General features: G+C 45.6%; 1 protein-coding gene across 3 annotated transcripts in view; it reads right to left on the bottom strand.

The window, feature by feature from the left end:
• Nucleotides 1-23,786, bottom strand: part of nrp1a (neuropilin 1a) — a 62,348-nt gene that overhangs the window by 7,357 nt on the left and 31,205 nt on the right. For all 3 annotated transcript variants that reach the window (XM_086307273.1, XM_086307275.1, XM_086307274.1), the window contains 6 exons: nucleotides 21,457-21,612; nucleotides 18,761-18,927; nucleotides 8,968-9,123; nucleotides 6,790-6,934; nucleotides 2,786-3,117; nucleotides 1,361-1,505 (listed from right to left, as the gene is read on the bottom strand). In XM_086307273.1, coding sequence (XP_086163399.1) covers nucleotides 1,361-1,505; nucleotides 2,786-3,117; nucleotides 6,790-6,934; nucleotides 8,968-9,123; nucleotides 18,761-18,927; nucleotides 21,457-21,612 — 1,101 coding nt within the window. The remainder of the gene's footprint in view (nucleotides 1-1,360; nucleotides 1,506-2,785; nucleotides 3,118-6,789; nucleotides 6,935-8,967; nucleotides 9,124-18,760; nucleotides 18,928-21,456; nucleotides 21,613-23,786) is intronic.

Here is a 23,786-nt window from a genome sequence, read left to right as displayed (position 1 = left end):
AGGGAGGTGAAGACAGACAGGGGCAAGCATCTTGAAAAATGTGTACAATATCTGTAGTTGTGCGTGAGAGCGATTGAGTGTGTTTGTGCATGTGTGTGAGCCAATGCTCTTGCTCGCTCTCTCTGCTAGATGAAATATGAGGCAGATCAGCTCCTGTCAGATTCAGGGTGGGGAAGGTCAGGGATGGGGTCAGCGCTGCGTCAGGGGAGCCTCTCATAGAAATGAGGATTTCGGCCTCCTGCTACGACTTGCTACACACATACACACACAAACACATTTGTACACACTAGGAGATGCACCTGCCTGTGCACTCACCCGACTGTGTACAGTTTACTGTAACCACATGTTTGGCAAGGTGATTGCGGTTGGTCTGTGTGCATAAATCTGTGCGAGTTTGTGTGTATTTGGCATTAACAGCGAAAACAAGCATTATCATCTGACTAAAGCTCCCGGTGGGAGTCCATGAGGCTTACAAGAGAATGGGCCTCCCTGAAATCCAATATGCAAATCCACTTAGGGCTAGGATGCTCCGTGTGCTTATATTGCTGAGCGTTTTTTGTGCTACATCAGCTTTGAGAGAGGCAGATAAAGAGCTGGAAAAAAATAATGGTAATTTTAAAGATAGCAAAGTGGGCGCAGTCCTTTGAAAGAAGAAAGACGTGCCGAGGTTGGGAAGAGTGCGATGAGGGCCAGGATGCAATAATCCTAGTGGGCCAGGTGGGCTTTCATTTGATCCCCTGTAGAAGTGGCTAGCTATTGGGGGCAGCTTTGATGTTACAGGGAGACAAGACAACTATCCCTTGTAAGGATAAAGAGCAGGAGCTGGACAGCTGTGGGCTCGACATAGGGAGCGCTCATGCACGTCTTTAAATAAACAGGACTGTGGCAAAGACATGACGCGCTAGCTCCTCACAGCCATGCCATTAGCTAGGATGATAGACTGCTCACCTGCGTGTGAGTCAACACACGTCAGATGTGAGCATGTAGTCTGAGAGGTCTAGGTGTGCCCACTAAGGTTATCATCACGGGGAGAAAATGAAACACAATCGAAGACAGTCTTGGCGTCAACTACGGGAGTGAAAATGTCATTTTCGTGACTAAAAACATCACTATAGCTGAAAATGTCAACTGCTCGAAGAAAGGTTTCACTCTGGGGGAGTAACTTTGCCACCACTGGTAAACACATAATTGTTGCTGGTGGAGAAATGAGCACCACGGGTGGAAATGTCACCAGCGTCAATAGAAATACTACTCTATTTCTTTTATAGTTTTGTGCATCAAAACAGAAAGGAGCATTTTAGACAGAGGACACACAATGCAATCGATTTTATTGAAAGTCCTACATGTTTTTGAGCTTTACCTTCAATCTCGCAGCCCAGCAGCTCCAGCCGCAGGCCCATCCCAGCAGGAGTGGCCCTCTCTGGGTAAATCCTGACAAAACGGGTCAGCAGAGGCTCCACGGTCCTCAGTTCAGGAGTGTCATAATTGCTGTTGCCTTCAAATATCTGGCAGGGAAAAGGGCAAGAGTGATAAAGATTAGTATTGACTGCTACAGCCCCCCAAATGCAGGTACCCTACAGCAAAATTACTCCTACGTTCTGAAAATGGATACAGAGGGTTGGTTGTTTTGGGTAGGTGGACAGATGAAAAGTAAAATAAATAAATAAGCTGACCAGATGTGTAATCTTGCTGATATCCAAAGCACAGACTAGGTGAGTGACACAGGAGTCCAGTGGCAAAGACAGCATGACTCACACCTCTGACAAGGGTAACTTTCTGCTCCTTTAACTCTTTCTCCGGTCCTCCATGTGGGAAGGTATAAACGAAGGAAAAGAGGAGGCAGTGTGGGAGAAGCAAGCCAAGAAAGAGAGAGAGGAATGACGGAAGCGGATTAATGGGTTTGATCACGTGAAGACGCCTGGTGAGCCTTAGATGCTGGGAAACTCTTAGGCAAGAGGAGAAAGGACACTAACTAGGACAGCCGGGATATGGATCCTCCTCACTCCCTTCATAAATCAACCATCAGCCCATCTGGATCAGATTTATGCCCTGTCAGGGACACTTGTAATTGGGGACGAGCTGTTGCAGCTCTTCTCGGAGGTGTGTGTGCCTGCATCCGCGAGTATGCACACACTTACATACTTTGTGTGTAAGTGTGTGCATGCATCGAGCAAAGTGTTGGCAAGTATGCCTTCAGCGCAAGGCAGTGCCACTGGGAGATAAATCTCTGGTCACTTCTCGACTGTTGCCCGTTCTTTCCTCTCTCATCCCTCTGACTCCCTTTCACCCCTCCTTCCTCTCTGGAGAGGTTTCACTATCCATTGAAAGGGTTGAACGGTGTGTGTGTGTGTCATGCAGAATACAAAGCAGGAGGAGAGAACAGGGGGAAGGACTCTGAGAGACTCAAGATGCTTATCCTAATGTGATTCAAAGCACTCCTAAAATTGACTCACAATGACTGTTCAATGACTCACAACTGCCCGGCGCGTAGTCGGGTGAAAATTGACTAAATGCGTCATAATCACAATCGATGCTCTGACGTGTCTAAGAGACATTTTTAGAAGTTGGTATTCAAATCATTTTCCACAGTGCTGAAGGTAAAACCTCTGTTAAATCAAAACGTCAATTCCAATCCTTGCTCTTGAAAAAAAAAAGTCCTGGGTGCATGAATTGAAAAATGATACAAGAGAGCTTTGATTAAGACTAATCTTCTGATTTGATAGCAGAACTGAACACATACCCAAGTATTGTTGGGCACTGTGCAAGGTAAGAGAGAAAAACCCACCTTCGGCCTGTTTCCACTGGTGTCGAGCACCATCCTCCAGTCCGAGCCATTGTTGCTGTAGCCCAGGCGGAACTTCTTCATGAACACCTTGTTTTCTCGGTGCTTCCCTCCCTGGATGATCAAGCCCCTCACTAGCTTCTCCTCGCCGAGATCCACCTGCAGCCACTCGTTAGTGAAGGGCTGTGGCTGGGGCAGCAGGGTCCATCCTGTCCTACTTGTTAGCAAGCGAGCATTCTCTGGTACCCAGCTCCGGTCTGTATGGGAGGACGCGGTGATCTGGTTGTCATTAATCAAGCCTGATACCATGCCCAGCATGCCTGAACACGGGTACTCTGAAAGGCAAATGGGAAAGCAAAAGGTGCTTAGCTTTTTGACACAAACAAAAGAAAACCTAGAGAGCGGATAGATGGAAAAATAAAACATGCGATCTGCATCCAAAGGCTTGAGGTTCAGCATCAGGCTTGCCACGGCTCTGCTTCAGTGAATTTGAGTTCATACAGGGGCATCGTCATGGATAGTCAAAGTCAAAGTGAGGACAACTATTCCCCAAACTCGTTGTGATGTTACTGTGATCTCTGCCTCTATTCTCTTTCTCTGTGTCTCTCTGCCTGCAGATCTCATGCATACTAATTCTTCTGCCTGAAGCGGTTGTCTCCAGGCAGCCAATTAAAACCCTCCTCTCTGTTGGTGTTTCCATCTCCTGCATTCTGGGAGCAGTTTTTCTTTTCATCTCTCTGCCCCTCCCTCTATAGACTCATATACACACAAAAACACATTCTCTTTGTGTTTTATCTGCTGCTGCTGCTGCACTCGTCTACCTTCTGCTCCGCAGCTGTTAACATCTGTGGGGCTGCATCTTTGAACACCTTGTTGTTTCCTGTCCAAAGTTCCAAACTTTTTTCTCCTCTTTCATTGTATTATTTTTTTTATTCTACCTCTGTGATCATCTCTAGCTTAACTTTTTGTATATTTTATGATCTTTGATTCCATCTCCAGTTTGTTTAAAAGAGAGAAAGCTGGGTTTTTTTTTCATTTTCTTTTCTCAAGCCTTGTTTCCAGTGACATCCCCTTGTATAATGAAGTCGAAGGGCACCAATTCGTCGCTACTGCTTGTAGAACCATCTGAATGCTTTAACCTTAAACTTTTTTTTGTCCATTTTCATGTTTTTGCCTTGATATTACACGAAAGGTGGCCAGATATAATTCCAATGAAAACTTATTGACTGTACATGGATGTAGAAATTTCTGGTTAGAACAGTCAAAACCCAGCAAACTCTAACACTACATGTGAAAATAAAAACAAATTTGTCTCAGATAATAAGTTTTTAAAGCTCTGTCACACTGGTGGGCTGCTCTGAATTTAGGATTACTGTAATTTTTAGCTGTATGAACTGACCTAAGGAGAAAGTTATGCTTTATCTGTAGATAGACATAATTATGTTCATATTCTTTTATCAAATGTTTTCTGTGAAGTAATTTTGTACCATGCGAGTGATTGATAAGGACACAATAGTTCTGAACCCAAGACGGGATTGTCTTTTTGAGATGTTGTAAAAGTCATGCACAGCAACTTACTTATGCTGTAAACACTGTAAAGGAGAGTGATTACACTCTCTTCCAGCTTTGCATTTACATTCTCTACTAGAGTAACTTTGCATGATTCATAATTAAAAATAATCCCAATGTTTGCTGGGCCTCAGTCCACATTATGTCTGAAACAAGCCATTTTAGCTCTCCTCTCTCTTAAAGTGAGAGGTCACCTTTACTTAAAGCTATATGTCCTTTAATTGGCTGCCCCACCCAAACAGAAGGTTGAACTGCAGCGCGATAGAGAGACTGCAGTAAATATTATATACTTCAGAAATTCTTCTTTGCATAGCTAGAAAGAATCCACAGGAGTCCACAAAACTTTTCCACGAGCTGCCACTCGAAGTCTGACACTTGTATTAGCAGCTTTTATTGGGCTTAAATCTTCCTGTGTGTCTCGTCCTATCTTTCCTCCAGCACTTAATCCCAAGACACTGAGTCAGAGACCTGTGCTAAGCAATAATATATTTACTATCTGGCTCCCACGGAGGGATAAATCCCAGCATTATTACATCTTCTGTGTCTGTATGAGACAGAGCGTGCACTGTACCGCAGCAGGAATCAATAGCGTAGCTGCGTCTGGGAAAAGTCAGCGAAAACTTGGAGAAAACAAGGCCCCGTTCAGACTTGTCTTTCTCTCTCTTTTTCTCTGTCTCCAGTTATCTAAACCGGCTCCTGTGAGAACCCGTGGGACAAATCTCTGCTCCCGCATTCTCGAAAAGGTCCAAATTGGAGCTCATGTAACAAATGCTGGCTGTGCGAATGCTCCTCGACTGTTTTATTTTTCTCCCACTTTCTTTCATCTTTGGCCAGAATCTGTTTGAGAGCGATCAGTGAGCTGGGCCCTGGCAGAGCAAAGGCATACTGAACCTCCTTTGAAGTGGGAGGATACAGAGAAAGGTACACATGTGTGATAGTGCGTGTGAGAGACACTGATCTGAGCTTAGACGCTCTGCCCGAGTGCCTGGGTCATCTGGAGCTGTTAATTGACTTCAGCTGCGATGCCATGCACGCAGCGGCACACCCAGGGGAGCAAGCACAAGGTGATACGCGGCTATGTGGGCCATGCACAGGGTTTGGGTGGAGCATCGGTGGTTTATCAGTGATATTTATACACCGCGGCATATTTACTAACAACAGGGTGGCGGATCTTGTTCATTAATGAGTAGCTGTTTAGATCGGCACGCGACCATGATGATTTAAGGGAGAACATCTTGCCGCATTCTGGGATTTTACTCCTCCTCTCCTGTGATGCCTAAGTTATGGCTTTAAAGAAAAACTGGAAGGGGAAAACTTGGAAAAAATGCAGATTTGAAAAGTCCTTTATTGGTGAGAAAAGCGGCGATGAACTTTAAGAGCACTTTAAAAGCACTAGTTACTCAAGATCTTGTATCAAGGATTTGTAACTAAGTGTAGAACGGAGTGAGTCACTGAGTTTATGCAGCCCTCAAGAGCCTCAGAGCTTCTCGTTCTCTGCTAGCATGCAGTGAAGCTGGCAGTGTCTTCAGAGCACCCAGGGGTGCTGACGTCATTCCCGAGGCCCTGTGGTGACTTCGATCCTGTGATGTGTTTATGCTCTGCGCAGCGGTCTGGTCGTGCGCCCCAAAACACACGCCCCATCTGTAACCCTGCTGTACCCACAGTGCTCTGCATATGTACCAGAGAGCTACAAAGCTCCATTAAAAGTTTTTTTTAAAAAACAACACTCGACCGGCTCACATTTAGCTGGCTGCAAATAATTCCACCCCTAATTTTAATCCTGGGCGCTCACAACATTGGAAAAAATACAAGAGGCTTACTTTCATATATTTTGTCCCTGTCCACTTCATTTGTAAGTGCAGGGGAACAAAACACACATCCAAGTGCTAATTAGAATTCAATACACATGTTCATAATCCCGCAGAGAGTCAGGCAGATGTGCTAAAAACCATACGAAAGGGAGCCGCACACACATGCACATACCACACATTAAAATAACATCAACAAAAAAAAAAAGGCAAAGATGAGACAAACAAAATCAAAGCTTTAAAAGCAAAGCCAGACTAAAGAGGAGGCTGAGGAAAGATCTGCAGGAGGGATGGGCCCAAACAGAGCCCACCCGGCTTCAGCTCACTCTGCCTGCAAGCTGTTGGCTTCATATATATTGGATGAGGTACATCTAAACATGGGGAGACATAAATAGGCAATCCTCCTTCATGCACCACTTCTCTATTATGCAACAGCTTGCTTTAGCCTTAAAGGAAGCAGATAAGGAGGGAGGTGTTTGCACCAGTGAGGCCTGGATGGGAAATATCAACTAGGTTGCCGCAAGAGAGCAGAAATTCTGACTAGAGTCTGTGGTGTAAGCTGATTAGGCGTATGAAAATGGAATATGGAGTCACTGTATGAATGTGTATGTGATCTCAGCAGCAACCAACCTGATATCTTACAGCCGTACACCTCGAAGCGCAGTGCGATGCCTGTTTCCCAGGTAACGGGACGTATCCGAACGAAGCGCGTCAGCGTGGGCTTGGGAAGCTTCGTCTTGGCAACGTCAGTTGGGTTGGTGTTGCCTTGGAAAACCTGTGAAAGATGCAGGAGGGAAGTAAGTTATCAATAGAATATGCTGAGCTGCTGAGATGCAGAATTTCTACGAGACGGAGACGGAATTCACTGGAGCTCAGAGATCGGCCTTCATCTGCATTAAGTTTACACAAGATGTAGCATTGGAAGGCAAGCTTTATGGCCACTTTTTTAATGAGATGGTTTAAATGTTTCCTCTTTCTCCATATGTAGCAGCCCCCACAGGCTGGGTAATGTGACTATGAAACCTGAGACGAGATATACCAGATTGGCTCAAGATGCTCTTTCACTGTCCTCTGTTTCCTGATCAGTTGGAGGTTTTACTGCAGTGTCTTGTTGAAAGGTCACAGACGTCACTGTCCCCCCCTTAGGTCTGTTGACAGTTTACTAGCATCATATGAGTAGGCTGGCCACCCAGCCAAACAACTCCCCGCAGTCCGTCACAGTTCATTCCGGGTAATTGAATCACAGCAGTGACCACATGACCTCCTGACCTCCGTGACTTAGCGGCAATGAGGCAAAGAGGAACCCAGCTGAAGTAAGCAGGATGGAAAAGAGATAGAAAGGCAGTAAGTTTGGTAGTTTGGCTAATCAACTCTAAAGTAAAAAACTAAGAGTAGTTCATGCAGCTGTGTCCAACTGCTTGCCATGCACTCCTTGAGTACAGGGACATCACTAAGGGGAACCTGTAAGAAAACCTTCCACTCTCTCAAAAGTCATGCTGAGTCTCCACTCGCTAACTGTAAAGTGGCTTTTTCCGGAGCTGCGCTAAGATGCCAAACTGCAGTCTCAGCATGTACCAAATGGTGCCCCTCTGCACAAAAGCACTTTAGAGCCTGGAAAACGCAGGCTGAGTTTACCACGGTACCTTTAAGCTGCCACTTTATAGAAGTGACAGTGAACTTTGGAGAGGGCTTGGGGGACATGTACACAGCAGCACAAACAATCGTTCTTGGATGCTCTGTTGCCTTTGAAAACTTCTTGATATGAGTGGTAGCCTCACACTCTTGATTGGAAATTGTGGTATTTACATGGACACACACATTCTTCCCTTGCCCTCTGGACACCCACAGAGAGGCTTCCAGATGGACAAAAACCTGTTTGACAGGCTGATCTGCAATCAGTGGTCATCGCCTGTCTCACTCCGGTCAAGCATACTATCCCTCTCTTCCTTCCTTTTCTTGTCCCTCTCTGCCAGCTGCTCAAACACGACAACCATCGCTCCCGCTCCTCTTTATCTCTGGTCTGTCAAGTCTTTGTTTTTCCCTGCTTCTTAAATGAAAAATTGACAGGTCCCTGACATAAAACAGAGGCAACATTCCAGCACGGTCCTCCTTGCAGGGACTTTATTGCCGTCGTTTTTGCTGTAAATGTCATGCGCTTACACGGAGAGTGGGTATATTACCCTACTGATTTAAAGTGTATAATTACATGTTGGGAGAATGTGGTTTAAGTACATACAGCCCGGTATTTCCCCTTTAGTTGAGTTCGTAAGCAACTTTGAAAAGACCGCAATTTAAATCAGCTAGATGTGCTGTTTGGACGGGATATTCCAAGTGTAGCACATGTGCATGGGTGGTTTTTCATGACACAGTCACTGGTCAAGGAGGAGTGAACGTCAGCTATTTTGATGATTTAGTTTCTTCCAAAACAGTCTTATGAAGAGCTACAGCCAAAGCATCTAGAAACACTATCAGAAAGTGAGCACAACATTAGTTCAGACAGGTCATGGAGTTAAGCTTAGTTGTAATCCCAGCCTGTAGGACACGCTATTAAAGCTTCTTTAACGAGGGCATAGTTGCAGCAGTTGTGGAAGCTGACCATAAACCTCCTTCACCTCGGCTCCTTCTTTCATGCTGCATCTGAACTGATCAATCTCACATTGTGATCACTGGTGCCTGAACTGCTCTGGGTTCTGTTCATTTATCTGAATAAATAAAGCTTTTTCACTGCAAAAATAGTTCATAACACAGAGGTGGTGCCGGTACACCACTCGTGGCTCAAAATAAACTTTTAATTCTTGAGGAATATACCTTCTGTTTGGAGCCTTCTTTCAAAGTGATCCAGTCCTCTCCATTAGAGCTGACATCCACTTTGTAGGACTTGACAAAGTAAACCCTCTGGGTCTCCTGGGAAATGGCGCCCTGGGTGCCGATGGCCGAGACGAACCGCAGGAACCCAAGGTCCACCTGAAAAGGGTGAAGAGAGGAGAGACAAGTTTACAGTGAGTTTGCCCATCACTTTACTTTCTCCTTTAGTGTTTCGCTGATTAGCCTGGGCAAAAAGTGCTACAATGTAAAGCTCTTTGCCTGACAACTTTTGTAAAGACGGCTTTCAGCGCACAGCCTATATTAATAATACACAAGACAAGTTGGAGAGTTAAAAATGAGTCCCCGCTATCTGATTCACCTCCGGTCATAGCCTCATCAGCAGCTACCTGGAATTTAATAAACAGCAATAAAATGATATTCGCATTAATGAAGCAGAGACAGGATGACAACTTAATTTCCGGCGAAGGGACGCGAGAGCTCATTGGATAGAAGTGAATAAAACAGGGTCTGCAATCACATCATCAGAACCTGTGAGCGGGAAAGAAAGATACAGACTGAATATCAAATGATGTGTCTTTAAAATATGCAGGGCTTTATAAAGTAATCATGAACTGCAGTACATTACTGCAGGGCTATTATATTTTCACAAGGAGACAGCCAGAGGTAGCAGGGTCAGAGAGGTGGAGGAGTGAATGTCTGTGTGTACGTATATTTTGCTCAGTGCATGGGTGCTGCACTCAGAGATGATGCTGGACAGAAAGTGGGGCTGGTTTCCATCAGACCTGGAAAAGGGAGCGCAGTCTGTGTCTGCCAGCCATCATGCCTGTTTAAAACCATCACTATCACTGCCAGGAAAGACAGAATCCTCGTCCTTACATATATATATGTCCCCGCGGCTTCTGTGTCTGCGGCAGGAACGGCCTTCAAAACTTGCTTTGATCCCGTTGATTCGTTTACCAGCGGGATAAAGGTATAATTTTTCAGCCACCAGCAATAATAAATGAGCTCGCTCTGACCACTGCAGAGGCTCCTTGGACCTCACCTATCATCCCATCATCCACAGCAGAGGCAAAGAAAAAGAGTGGGTGTGGTGTCGACCTGCAAAACTTTCAAAGAATCCCAAGCCCTCGGTGTAAAAGTAGCGTGCTTAATTTTAACAAGCACTAACACCGTCTTTTGACAGGCTGAGCTGACGGTAATGAGGAGTAATGGTATTGCGTGCGGACACCGTTTAACCCCCCCCCCCCTGAAAAACAAGAGAAATGCAAGAAGCTTGGGCGTTGGTGGAACAGATTTCCAAGATCACGGGGAAAGACGAAGCCTTTGATGTTGACGTGAGATGGGCTTGAGCCCCGACGGATGGCGACCAGACTCTCGAGCAGATTACTGCATCGACTCAGAGGAGATAGTCGGCTTGAGCATGTGCGACAACAGTCAAATCCTTTATGGGAGTGTGAGCAGACTTTAGCGTGTGCATTTTTTAGGCAATCAGAGCCAGGGTTATCTTAGCAGGGCTCCAGCTCTGCTGAGACTAAAGCCACACAGAATCTACCTACTTTGCCTGCCAACATTATATACAGTAGTGTGCTTCCCTTAATGATTCAGAGCGAAGAGCAGGGAAGGAATATCTGCATGCCACAGAATGCCGGTCAATCCCGCTCCAGAAATATAAAGACATAAACAGATGGGAGCAATAAATGAGGTTCCACTCTGCTATTCTCTCACTCTGTCCTGGCCGCCCAAAGGATGTGGATGGATGAAGACTAACAAAAAAGACAGTCAAATACGGAGACAGAATACTTTTGTTCCTGTCTACAGGCTCAAGGGGCTTTTACAGTAAGTCCCCCTGATTTCTTTTGGTCTGCAAATAGAAACAAAATCAAATCCTGTCAGCTTCAGCCAGTTCCCATTTAATAACAGAGGAACTTACTTCCTCTCTGCTGGCTAAAACGGCTGCATGTGCCAGTAGTGGATGGAGGAAGCTGGGTCTGTGCTGGCGTTTAGTGCATTAGCCAAGGCAGGTCTTTAACATCTGCATTCAAATGGCCAGTCTGACATATTTTCAGCCTGGACCAATAGCAAAGCAGTTTACTGTAAAGGCTTCACTGAAAATGCTCTAATAGGAAGACTTGGCCTTGGGGTTGTTTTCTCTGAATGGATCTCATTAAGTTTAATGGAGGAGAAGAGCCTCTGGGAACGAAATGAGTGGCGGGGCTAATTGGGAACACTCGTGGGTGCTCAGACTCAGACAATCTCAGGACATGTGCGTGCCAAAATATTTCTGATTAGCAGAGACGTTTTGTCGGTGGGTAAAAATGAGCGTTCGTGATTGTGCAATCTCACTTCCCAGTTTTACATACTTTAATCACCTTACGCTCATTTGTTTTAAACTCCTACAAACTATCACGGTGGTGGGCATAACCAAATCGCTGTAATGCTGTAATGAAAGTAAGTCCAACAGTGGAATTGAGGTAAAAAAAAAAAAAAAAAAAAAGGGAAAGAGGAGAGGTGAAGGGCGAGGAGAAGGTTAGGAGGGGAGGGACAAGTGGCTGACAGCGATGCCTCGCAAGATGTGAGGGACACGAGTGCAGAGTCTCCCGCGAAGAAGTGCACAGACTAGATCAATTTCACAGACACAGCCTGATAACAGGGCCTGGGTAATGAGCAAAGCATGATTTATTAATGGCTGCTTGTTAGAAGCAGAAGAACGGTGCTGAGGCTGCGCTAACAGACCGGGGTTGCACGGGTCATGGAGAGAAGGCGGGCTGCCAGGGCGCTTGGATGCAAAGCAGAGTCCATCCTACGCCGCAGAGACCGCAGTGAAAACAAACAGGCCCAGATAATGATTACTAGTGGGACTCCTTTTAGCCCAGAGCACAGGACAGAACTTGCTGACCTATATACATAAACCGATAGCCAACATTTAGAAAGTGAGTGCACAGCGGAGCTTGGGTAAATAGATCACTCACAGATGATAAGCCGTTTGTCATCTGCAGATGAAAGGCTGAGTCATGTCTAATGGGTGATGTAATGACTGCGAGGAAGGTGTGAATTATGACTCCTAATCGCAGGCCTAAAGGGAGGCTCTGCGTTTCCAGACTCTGCTGATCAAACAGAACGAAAGCTTGTATCTGCTGCGCATTTGCCATATTGTTATTCTTTCCCCTTGCATAAGTGTTTGGACTCGAGCCCACCTATAGATAAATGACAACACACATTCTGGGACATGCCGGTGCACAGTAACTCATATCTGGTGGGACACACAACCTGAGCCATAAACATGCCAGGCGGGGTAAGAAATCACCCACAATCTTTCCATAAAGCAGTGGCAGGCTGATATGTGGGCAAGGCTTCAGTGTGTCCTTGTCTCCCACGAGTTTTTCCTGCTCCGGCACAGTCCAGAATATGTGTGACTTTCTCTCTGAGTGTGCGTGCGCCTGAGATGTTTTCTCCCTTCCTGTTATGAGGCAAACTGATGAGTCAAAAGCCCTATGCCCCACAAATGCCAGTGCGCGCAGCTCCGGTGGTTCCGCAATGTAATGGAAGCAGAAAGGCAGAAAGAGAATCAGTCGTGGGCTCGGGCTTGTAACATCAGCCAGTTAAAGCCTGGTGTGAATGCAATCAGGCCGACACACTGAAATCAACAGAAGGCGTCTGGATGGTCTGATTTGATTACATCTGATTTGGTGTGTAAGTTTGTGGGTGTGGAAAATATTCACTTGCTTCGCATTTTGTCATGTTACAGCCTTAAATTCAATTTCTCACCTCAAAATTCTACACACAATGCCTCATAATCACAAAGTGAAAAAAGTATTGGGAAATTCTTACAAAAAAGATGAATTTAATCCATGTGAAGAACAAGTGAAGCGCTGTGAAGACTTTTCGGATGCACTGCATGTGTTCAGATAGACGTTGTATTTCTGTATCTGTTTGCGCAAATGTGGCTTAGTTTGAAGTTTTCTAATTATACCTCATTGGCAGTAGGAGCTGTAGGCGTGATCATTAGGTGTATTGTCTCTGCATGACTCAGATGTGCAGCAAGGCCACATGATATGTATTTCGAGGCTAAAGCCTTGTCAGTTTTATGTAGGTGTAGAAAGAAGACGTGGTTTATAAGGCCTGGGAGGGAAGGAGGGGTGTGTGAGAGTTGGCGGGGAAGGGGGGGGGGGGAGCTTTAAAGAAACGGCAAAGACTCAAAAGCTCTATCTCTCGCTGCTTGATTGGCTTATAATTGAGTTGCCAAGGAGTTGCATAGAGCAATCCGTACTCTGCGAGAAGAAGTACTTTTCTTTGAAATCCATTTCTCTGCTTGCCCAACAGGGGGGGGGGGGGGGGGGGGGGGGAATAGCTTCCTATCTGTGTGGGCTGCTGACTGAATAACCAAGGCCTCTAGGGAACAAGTTTATTCGTTTTCCCTCACCAAAAAACAACAACAAGAGAAATGCCCAGGGTGAGAGAGAAAGGAGAGCTCCTCTGAGTTCCAAAGTCAACGAGCAGCTGGTAGACACAGTTAGAAGCCCCGGTCAAGGAAACAACCCCTGGACATGCTTTATGGATCTCAAAGGGTAGTATAGTCAGAAGTGATGAAGCAGGCGGAGAGTCTCGAGTCACTTTCTTTTTTTTTTTTGCATACAAAATCTGATTACAATCTTCTTTGTATGGTAATGAGAGGAGGCTGACATTTCGGTGAAGCTGACATTCGCAAAGATACCTCGCCACGAAGCTAAAGAGACACGCTTCCATTCCCAGATGCAGTATTTCTAAACCAGCTTTTGGCAATCTCTTCACTAATTTCTTCCACAGTCACTTTTGGTGTAGCAGGAGCTTTGTAGGAATAGCTCAATTACCTGGAAACTGTAATTAATTTGTTCTTTCATTAAAATTGTATTACTCAAATGCTCCGGGACCTATGAGCTCCTCTCACGAACTTCCATTTATCACAGTGTTCACCTGACAGGATTACAGTTTATTTTTAGCACCACGGCACCTCTTTGGTGGCACTGAATTATGCAGGTCTTCCCATACGCTGATCATCTGTTTTCTTGACAAAGAGGGATGTACAGGCTGGATGACAGCGATAGTTAAGTTAAAGGTTGCCTGGTTTGTCATGCGTGAGGTGGGGGTGAGCTTAAACATATGCACTGTTGCGTGATTGGAGAGGGAGGATAACAGTCTGGCTTCAAGTTTTTCCTTTGTGAATCATCATTATCACACTAACTCCAGGGTCATTCCCAGCCATGCCACACACATGACTAACGTGCTGAGTAATGATTATGAAACCCAGAAACAGTGATAGGGATGGGAAGCAGGGCAGACCTGAAGGTATGTCACGTCTGGAAGTGGCTGCATGATCTGATCTCAGGATACGCAGCTGCACGTGATCGCTTGGAGATGATGACCGGCTACGGGACTTTCAGGCACTGAAAATGAAGCTGATTATGGTTGAGCTGAGGTTTTGTCTCAGAGTACTTATGCAGCACTGTTTCATTTAATTACATCATGCTATCCCTCATGTTTCGATTTCTAGTCTGACTTTTGGGCCGCTCCAGTCGAGTGTGGGTCTCTATTCTCTCATTGATTTTCCAATTGAGCGCAAGGCCTAGAAGGAGCGAGGCACAGACAGCATCCATTGTTTCCATTTGTAAGGCACGATGATGATCTCACCAGCAGCTGCATGCCAGCCTCCGCTCCTCGGCTCTCACTAGACTTCATCAACTGAGAATCTGCTGTTAATTACTAGTCCATATTCTAATTACTTATCACTTGGTATGGGAAGTAAGCCCAAACAGAGGCTGAGGTAAAGAAGCAGACAATAGCAATGAAGGAGACATTTTCACAAATCATTGATCTAGGGTTTAGAGAACATTTTTAGATGATGGAAAATAGGGTGTGTCAGATCCAAGCTGCAAGAGAGCTAAAAAAAAAAAGCCAACGCCACAGTATTTAGCTAAAACTAACGATATAGACATTATGACATCATGCAGTGGTTTCTGGACTCCTCATTTTCAAGTGTTAGCTTTTCTGCAGATGACATATTGGCCTTTCCAAACCAGAAATAGCAACATTTGGATAAGCGAGTAGATTAATAAATTATCGGCTAAAGCTAGCATCCACAGTTTGCACATCTGCCCATCAGCGCAAATTAACAAATGAGTAAGACACAAGAATTTGACTCACTAAAACTGATGCACGAACCTCTTGGATGGTCTGCACCACATAGTTGACCAGCTGTTGGTTATGGCTCCCCGTGTTAGCATAGCCGTCAGGTAAAGATAAGCCTGAATGCTTTTTGGGGTATTGGTGATTTTTGGAGCATTTTCTATAAAATTAGCAAGCTCAACTCTTAGGAACGGAAAGTATAGTATTGTAATTTAGCACTTATTAGTGGGAAATTATGTCTGTGTCATACACATATGATGTCTATGAAATCTTTTTCTTACTAGCATTAGCATATATGGTTACTTCTGGCTGTAAAAGAAAATAAACAAACGAACTAGAAGCAGTTGCCCATAATGTTAACTTGAGGCTTCAAAGTGAGACTTTACAATCTAATCTGACATAACCATGCCTTTGTCCATTTATTATATACAGCCTGTGGGCAGACCACATGGATTTAGCGTTCATTCTTGTCTGATTGGTGGAAGGAATTGCACCATTATCAAGGCTCTCTGCAAGTGTTTGATTGGTGAAGGTTTATCTGGCCTCAGATTCAAAGCACAGTTTGCTGTATGGCTTTGCCTGGGCAAATACACCCAGGAAGGGCTGTGCCCCCCCGTGTTTCAAATTGCAACTTAAACCTGTGACAATATCCCCCGCAAACGGTTGACTTTACCATGAGATTAATATTGCATGTGGGAGATAAAGAGGCATATTGTGTCAACAAAACACCGATATGCTTCTGAACCTTTGATGTCTGCAACAAAGGTGAGATTAAAGCACGCATGACAAGAGTAAAGGGACTCATTATCTCCATTTATGATTAAACAATTTAGCTTATCAGAGACACATAAAAAATACATAAATACTGACAAAGTAGTCAGGGATAATGCATCCTGACAAGAAGATTGAAGATAATGGCAGGATCCGTTCCAGCTAAATTATAGATATGGAGACAAGCTCAAGCTCATGAGCATAAAAAAATAAAAAATAAAAGCCCCAGCTGTATGGGATAGCGTGTACTGTATATTGCCATTATGAGATGCTCAATAAAGAGGCTTTCAGGTATTGACAGTTGGGTTCTCTCCAAGACAGTCTAAATTATTCATGTTGTGTGTATGTGCAATCAATGGCAGCCGTCTCACAGAGATTCAGTCTTGGAGTGTCTTTTATTGAGTCCTTCAGATGCTTTACTGACTCTTGGTGGCCATCAGATCCTTCCTCTGACATCCTTGACAAAGCCATTGTACACTATGTGAGCTTCTCAGCAATTTCCCTAATCACGCTCCCCGAGGAACCATTACACCAATCCATAGACTATACCTCCCCTTCAGAGTTAAATGTGTTGTACAGATGCGGACATTTCCTCACTGGTGCTGTGTGAAAACTTGTGGTGTATCCTCATTTATTATTTTTTTAATACCTCAACCTGCTCCAGAGAACCCCACTGCTAAGCATCTGAAAAAGACACACGTCGCGCAGCAGGGTAATTCGTACAAATCTCTTTCTACCTTGATGTAGATTTGTAAGCCTAAAATTTTCAAGCATGAAAAAAGAAAGACCTGTTTTGAGGGATTATTGTTCCTTCCTTTCCTCCCTCTTCCCTCCCCTGTAAACCTCCTCAAAGGACATCTGTCCATCTCCGTGTAGACCAAAGGGGCTGATTAATGACCTGGCTAACCCAGCACTCAATGCTGTACCCACCACACCAATCTAATTACCCAGCGGAGAGCGCACAGACTCCAGCATCTCGCCCTCCTCCTTTCCATGCATCAGAATGAGGCAGTATTAAAATGGATGACAAATCTGGATTATGTTCGGCAAAGAAGAGGCAAAGCAGAGCAAAAGAAAATGCCCAGGAATCAAAGGCCGGGCTGTCATGAATAATAAAACTGTCTGCCTCAAACTGCAGTCAGGGGTTGATAATGAAATAAATAATGAATTGATTACTATGCATCTGACTGCGCACTGAGATGATTTGTACGTGCCGCGAGGGGGGACTGAGCTTGTTGCAACACCACGGACAGGCTTAATGAAAGAGGAATGAAGAATTCTAGTCTTTTAATACCACTTGTGATAATTGGACTTCTGCTCGGAGCGCTCGGCACAAGTACATCCTCGGAAAAAAAACCAAAACATAAATTACGTGGCAAGCGCAGACTTGGCTCTTTCACAGAGTCTGAAATTAGACAAGTCTCATTCTGTGTTTTCATCTGATTAGTATTGGGAAATCAGCATGCTCATTAGACCACATCCCTCCTTTTAAAAATGCAGATTTTACTGCCAAATCAAATCCTCAATATGATCAATACTAAAACAGGGGGAGGCTGGAGTGGCAAGAAATCATTGTGATAACTCACAACATGACATGGAAGAGAACCAGAGCGGCGCAGCCTTCAAGTCTAAGCTGTTACACTTATCGGGCTGTGAACAATGGACTTTCCTTTTAGAAAGACAAATGCTGTAATGCAACAGACCATCCAACCGCTGGAGGAAGTGGTAAAGGAGCCCGTGCCTTGTTCCACTCTGACACATGCTGAGTTCCTCTGCAGGACAATATGGACCCTGCCAGACAGTCCCACTCATCCACAAACTCAAGTATGAACACACGGACACACACAAGCATGGGAGAGTGCGCGTAAACCGGCGCACGTACACACACTGATTAAATTAGTCTGAAGGAGCAACAGGGGCCCCCAGGACAATATTTTCATTGCAATAATAAAGGAAAAGCTTGCTTATGGCCCTCCCCAAGCAAATATTTGGCTTTGGGTCAGCTCTATTATTCATCCCCCGAGGAATATGCCGGAGCCAAAGTTTTCAGCAGTGAAGCAAAGACTGTAGAAAAGAGTCGAAAAAGACAAACAGTCTGGGCATTTACGAGGCCTGGAGGCTTTCGGTTAATAAATCAAACAAGCTCCGAATGCATCTCGGTAGTGCCTCAGTGGGTATGTCACTGGAGGGGGGGGTTGTGCTGTGAGTGGACTTGGAATATGTGACTTATCCCAGTCTAGGGATGGAAGAACTAAATCCTTAATCTTCCCACATAAAGTTCCCTTGGTGGGTGATGATCGTTTTGTGCAGATAAGCTGACAGTCAGAAAAAAATATGACGGAGCCTGTTTGTGTGTTTGAGAGTGTCTGTGTGTGTGAAGCCAGGCAGGACGCCTGGAATAAATCCCAGCATCCCCCAGAGGCGGTCTCTGTTATCACGGAGAAGGAAAAGTTATCAGATAGGACAAGAAGACAGAGGGAGGGAGAGAGAGATAGGCAGGTAGGTAGACAGTGATAGAGAGAGTGGACTCGCAATTTTTGTAAGGCGTGAACTTAACCACCCCAGAGGTCCATCAGGACAGCTGACATTCATCATCGGAACTGTTGGGTGTTATGGAGAAGCTGCACCTCCAGAGGCCGAAGAACAAACACGGAGCACACCGACTGTGCTCGAGCAGGCAGCGGTCGCGTCAAATACACAACACACCCTCAGACTGTGACGCACTTCCAGAAAGACAGACCACAGACAGCTGGAGAATTGTTCCACGCTGCCTTTTGATTGAACTTCCTGTTAAAAATTTAAATGTTATCAGTGATGTGCTGTTATCTTCCTGTTAGTAGGTTACCTGTATCCACTCTTTGTTGGAATCCTCTGCTGGTGTCCATGCATTTTCATAGTAGTTGAGTCTGGCGCGCTCTGGGGACCAGCTAGGATTGTACTGGGATGAAACCATGATCTGATCTGATGTTATCTCTCCCGATTCCATGCCTAAAGGGTCGCTACAGTCAAAGTCTGCAAAGGGAAAATGTAAACAATGTTTATTTCTGAGTCAAAATGCGACACAGCAATGTCTTTTCAGTGCCCCCCACCCCCGCTACAGAATCAGAGCTTATCTCAAGGGAGGAGGCCACCGCACGACAGCCACTCAGCACTGCCGGCCGGGAAAGAGGAGCACATCAGCAGTGCCTCGGTAAATCCTTCCCGCGTCTCTCCCTCTACTTTTTAATGGAAGAAGGATGGAAGCGTTCCGCATTAAGACGTAAAAATGTCCTCATAAAACATTCAGTGTAGGCTGGTATTACGCGTTAGAGTGACTTTCCCTCCAGTAATTTTTTTTTTCCACTGACTGGATCAGTTTCCCTTCACTTCCCTGTGGGCAGTTTATCTTTTTTTTTTTTAACCTTTCTCCCCATTTTCTCCCTTATTTGGTCTCTTGTGGGAGTTTAGGTGTGTTTAGTGTCTGTATTTGGGGACCATACATCACACTCAGTGGTCAGCCCCATGGGAGGAGGTGCTTCACTTGTTAGTGTTAACTCTGGGCAGCTGATTTGTGGTATCCGGGGCTCCGTAAACGAAAAGACTCCGCTGGGTCAGATTGGGGTCAGCCCCTCTAACCTCAGTTGGCTGGACATACTGACCCTGCTGTAGAGTGATGAAGAAAATGACCTTTTGATCCGGGCAGTTTTTCATTAAGTTCACCACAACAACACAGAGGTATGCGAAGGCACACTTACAGCCACTCATGTAAGCAGCTCTTGTTTATTTACTTCCTTTTTTTTCCCCCAATGGGGAAATTGGTCATAAAGCAAACTGGCAATCCTTCAAGCAGCATGTTAGCATAAATGTAAAAGCTTATGACCAAAAAAATACAGTCATTTGCTTATATGCAGACACACATGCACAGATTCAGAGGGCTCAGGATGGAGAGTAGTGTGGAACTGCTGTGTGGCTGCTGCCTAAAAGCTAACACAGATGGTCTCCCCATCTGCTGGCCTGCTCACATGCCTCAGTCAGTGGGTCAGCGTGCATCCTTGTGCTTTACAGTGTCGACGTGTGGCTGTATACGCATGTGTTCGTGCACAAAGGTATGCCGGAGTCTCCGTGTGAGGCCGAGAAAACTGTCTCGCACCTCCCGCATTCATTGTCGCCTTTCTTTGAAGGCCGTTCTTGCCAGACTTTTGTACTGGGACCTACGTCACCTAGAATACAGACCGCGATCAACGAAAAAACACAAGGAGGTTGTCTGTTCGCTTTCAAAGGTGGTATCTGATCACGTGGATTAGCGACCAAAGCGGGGTTTGATAGCTGAGGAAAATGGCGACAGTTGATAGAGGGGATGAGTGTATGAGAAAGAACAAAAGACAAGGCCTCTTTTCAGCGCCTTATCGCCTTTCATCAGTAGCTTTCAGCTGGAGCGTACCCATCCCCTCGCCACGGAGAAGCGAGAAAATCCACCGTGTATTATGCATAAGGGGATTATGAATGATTCAAGCAGTACAAGCCTGGAAAAGCAAAGACAGGGTCTGGAGATTTTTATTTTCATCTCGGATTTGTTTGAGTTGGTGACGTATCCCAAGCAACTGACTTCTAAATGAAGGTGTGCGCTGATCACAGGTCAGATATTTCACTGGGCCTCTTAAGGGCGAATGTGAAAAGCTGCTCCGCGTAATCTGATCTTGGACGCGTGATTAAAATAGCCCGCGTGACTCGGAGTAAACTAAAGAGAAGTGACATAAACAGTCACAGCTCTTCTCGTTGCTGCGAGGTGGCCTTGTTTTCATTTGCAGCATGTGTACAACAGCAAAGTGTGCCTTCCCCTTTGGGTGAGATAAAACGCTCTTTGGAGATGATTAGTAGATTGGCTGGATTTCATCCATCTCTGCTGCTATTCAAAGACCAAATGTGTGGGTGTGGGTATGTGTGTAGGGGGTGGTCTTGCCTCTGGACAGATTTATGACTCCTACCAGGACTTTTCCTCCTTGATGAAATGTTTAGATGGAAAGTTTTGCAAAACGGGGTCAGGGGGTCAGGCGCCGTGACAGGGACACTGAATGTGAAAGCCCCAGGGATGTGTGTAAGTGTGCGTCCAGGGTTGTTACTGGTGAGGAAGCCGTCTTTTGGAGCCCGTCTGGGCTCATGGTGTATAAATGTAAGCCTTGTAAACCACAGGAGGCAGACTTGTAACCAGTAACACATTCCCCAAATGAAGAGGCAGGAGGTGTTTATTTAATAACTCTTATGAGTTCTGCTTAACAAGTGGGAACTTGTCACAACAGGACCCACTGAAAGTAGCAGACAACATCTGCTTCTTTGTGTAATATTCTCCGGCTGGTTACATTCTTGCCCTCTAATTCTTTTACAGCTAGTAACTTTTAAAGTTTTCTTTCACTAAACAAATTTACATTTCTGCCTCAGTCATCCCACTTGTGTACCAATGTTCTTTGTCTACCTGTGATTCAGCCTCCCTGACATCCCCATCTGTCTGATTTTAAGTGCTTTTTTCTGGGGGGGGGGGGGGGTTTGGAGTGTATGCCAGCTCACCCTCTGGAACAGTTCTTTCGATGACGGTGAAGTTGGCAGAGAAGCCTTCCTTTGCAATGGCGCTGTCGGTGTTGATTGTCAGGGCCAGGATGCCTGTGTAAGAGATGATCCTGCCCGGGGTGTTCTGCCCGCAGTACCTTCCGACATGTGGGCCAACTGGAGAGAGAAAAAGAGGGAATAAGTGCAAACATATAATATGTTCCTCGAGTTAGACTTGGTCACACATAGCTTTTAACTAGCCCCTCACCCCCACCGTGGAGGTGTGAAACCTGGTGTGTCAATCGACCCAATAAAGAAGAGCGAGAAAAGACTGTTCGTTTGCCTGCCACAGGGGCAAAAAAAAAAGCAAGCGCAACCTGTGGCGTGCGGGGGGGGGGGGGGGGGGGGGGGGGGTCATGGTCTCTATTTGCTGGCTGTAAATACCACAAACCTCCTGTACCCACAATTGTTTTCTTAGACCTGAGGCAGACACAGCCGTGGCCCAGCGAGGCCAAACAAGTAAAGACTGGAGCGAGACAATGGGGAAGCATTAAAAGTCGGAAAGCAATAAAAGTGGGAGAGCGATGTGTTCGGCCGGGCAGACTGAGCAGAATGGGAAAACAGGATGGATGAAAGGTTGGAGGTGGAGAAATGCAGGGAGAGTGCGAACGATGGGGGTGATGAGGGAGGGAGAGAGAGAGGGTGAGCGCGGGAGCACAATGACCTTGCCCTGCGTCTCTGATGTGTGTTGTGATCCGTGTGCACTGGTGAGTGTGCGTTCCTGTTGGGGGAGCTGGAGCTTATCTGTGATTAGTAATGCTGTGATCAGCAGCGAGTGACAGTCCTGCCTCCCCGTGGCCTCCTGTCATCCAAAACATGCCACTTCCAGCCCGGCTCCTACATGAAAGGCAAAGGCCAGACTGCTGGGGCTCGGGGGCGGGAGCAATGTGACGGCTCAAATTAATCTTCACAGACCAGGTGCCTGGTGAACAAATGTGCAACTCTACTGTATGTTTGCTTTTGAACCTGAGCTGAAAAAACATCTCCTGGATTATCTGCATGAGTCCCCAGCACTATGATATTTTCAAGAACCTTGCTGCCTTTTCTCCAGCCTTTCCCAGGGAAATGGCTCGCTGAGGTTCCACGACACACCTGTTGAGCGAGGTGCACTTTAAGAATAGGGGTAAGGAGTAGCACAGATCCTCCTCCCCCTGCTGCTTCACGAAGACCTGCGCCTGCCCAAACGTCTCCCACCTCTGCCTCCAGTCTTCCGTGCTAATGCATAATTATCGATCCTGCACGCACCACAGGAACCACCTGGCAGAAGCCGACATGCTGCTTTCCTCCCCTGGCTTATTTTTATACAGGACTGTGGATCACACGTGGCAACACTTGAGTGACGTGACGCTACATCAGTTCAAAATGGCATTTTCCAGTTCCTGCTCTCATCAAAGCTTCCTGTATGCAATGATGAACTGAGACAGATCTGAATCTTAATCATCAAGCAGTGCCGGAAACGTTACTTTTTCTAGACCCCCAGTGTCTTCTGTAAAAATATGTACTAAAAGGTGCTAATAATGTGACATATTCTCAGCTCCCAGAGTCTTTGAGAATCGACTTAATCAACACCAGTCTTGAAAATTAGACATGCGTCACCTCTGGCAGGGAGGAGGGGTTGCACAAATGAGTTGTGGAAATATTTTGTGGAATCAAAGGTCAGCTTGGCAAAAGTTAACATCTACAGACACAGGGGCTCAAAGAAAACTGAGCTTTAAGTAAACTTACTTGAAAAGGTGCCGCGATTTGCGCTTCAACCTTATCACCTCCGACGTGAAAGCAGAGAATACTGATGTGCACTGTGCTGAACGCAACAAGATAAAATTCTTTCAATTTTCTGCCACTGATGGCTAAGAGAAGCTTTCATCTTGTCTGCACCCTGTGTTGGAATAGCCAGGAGAAAAACTGAAAACTTCAAGAGGTGATTTCACTTGCCGAGTTCAAAGCATCATCCCAGAGCAATGGAAGCCTTGCTTTGAACGCTGCTTGCTTGCTCTCGCTCCGTCGCTCACCTGCTGATTTATTTATTTATTTATTTTTAGATAGATGGATTTTAGAACGCCATTTTATGGGGGAATATTTTGATTGTGTGCCTGGATCCACGTGAACGTTGTGGCCTGTGGTAAACCAAGAGCAGCAGACGTCCCACGGAGTGCTGTTTCACTCTAATAAGCACTTCTGGTGAGAAACACAAAGAATCCTGCAAAGGAAATTCTTTTTGGAGCAATTTCCTGCAAGATCAGACTGTGTTCTCCACATGTCAGCACCCTGAAAAGCATCAATTTAAACATTAC

The sequence above is a fragment of the Aulonocara sp. 'chitande type north' Nkhata Bay genome, linkage group LG9, assembly GCF_057382095.1.
Source record: "Aulonocara sp. 'chitande type north' Nkhata Bay isolate Kocher_YH1m ecotype deep benthic linkage group LG9, A_spYH_male_GT1.1, whole genome shotgun sequence".
Taxonomy (NCBI): Eukaryota; Metazoa; Chordata; class Actinopteri; order Cichliformes; family Cichlidae; genus Aulonocara; species Aulonocara sp. 'chitande type north' Nkhata Bay.
The sequence above is the reverse complement of the archived record's forward strand: the minus strand, read 5'-3'. Positions and strand labels throughout refer to the sequence as shown.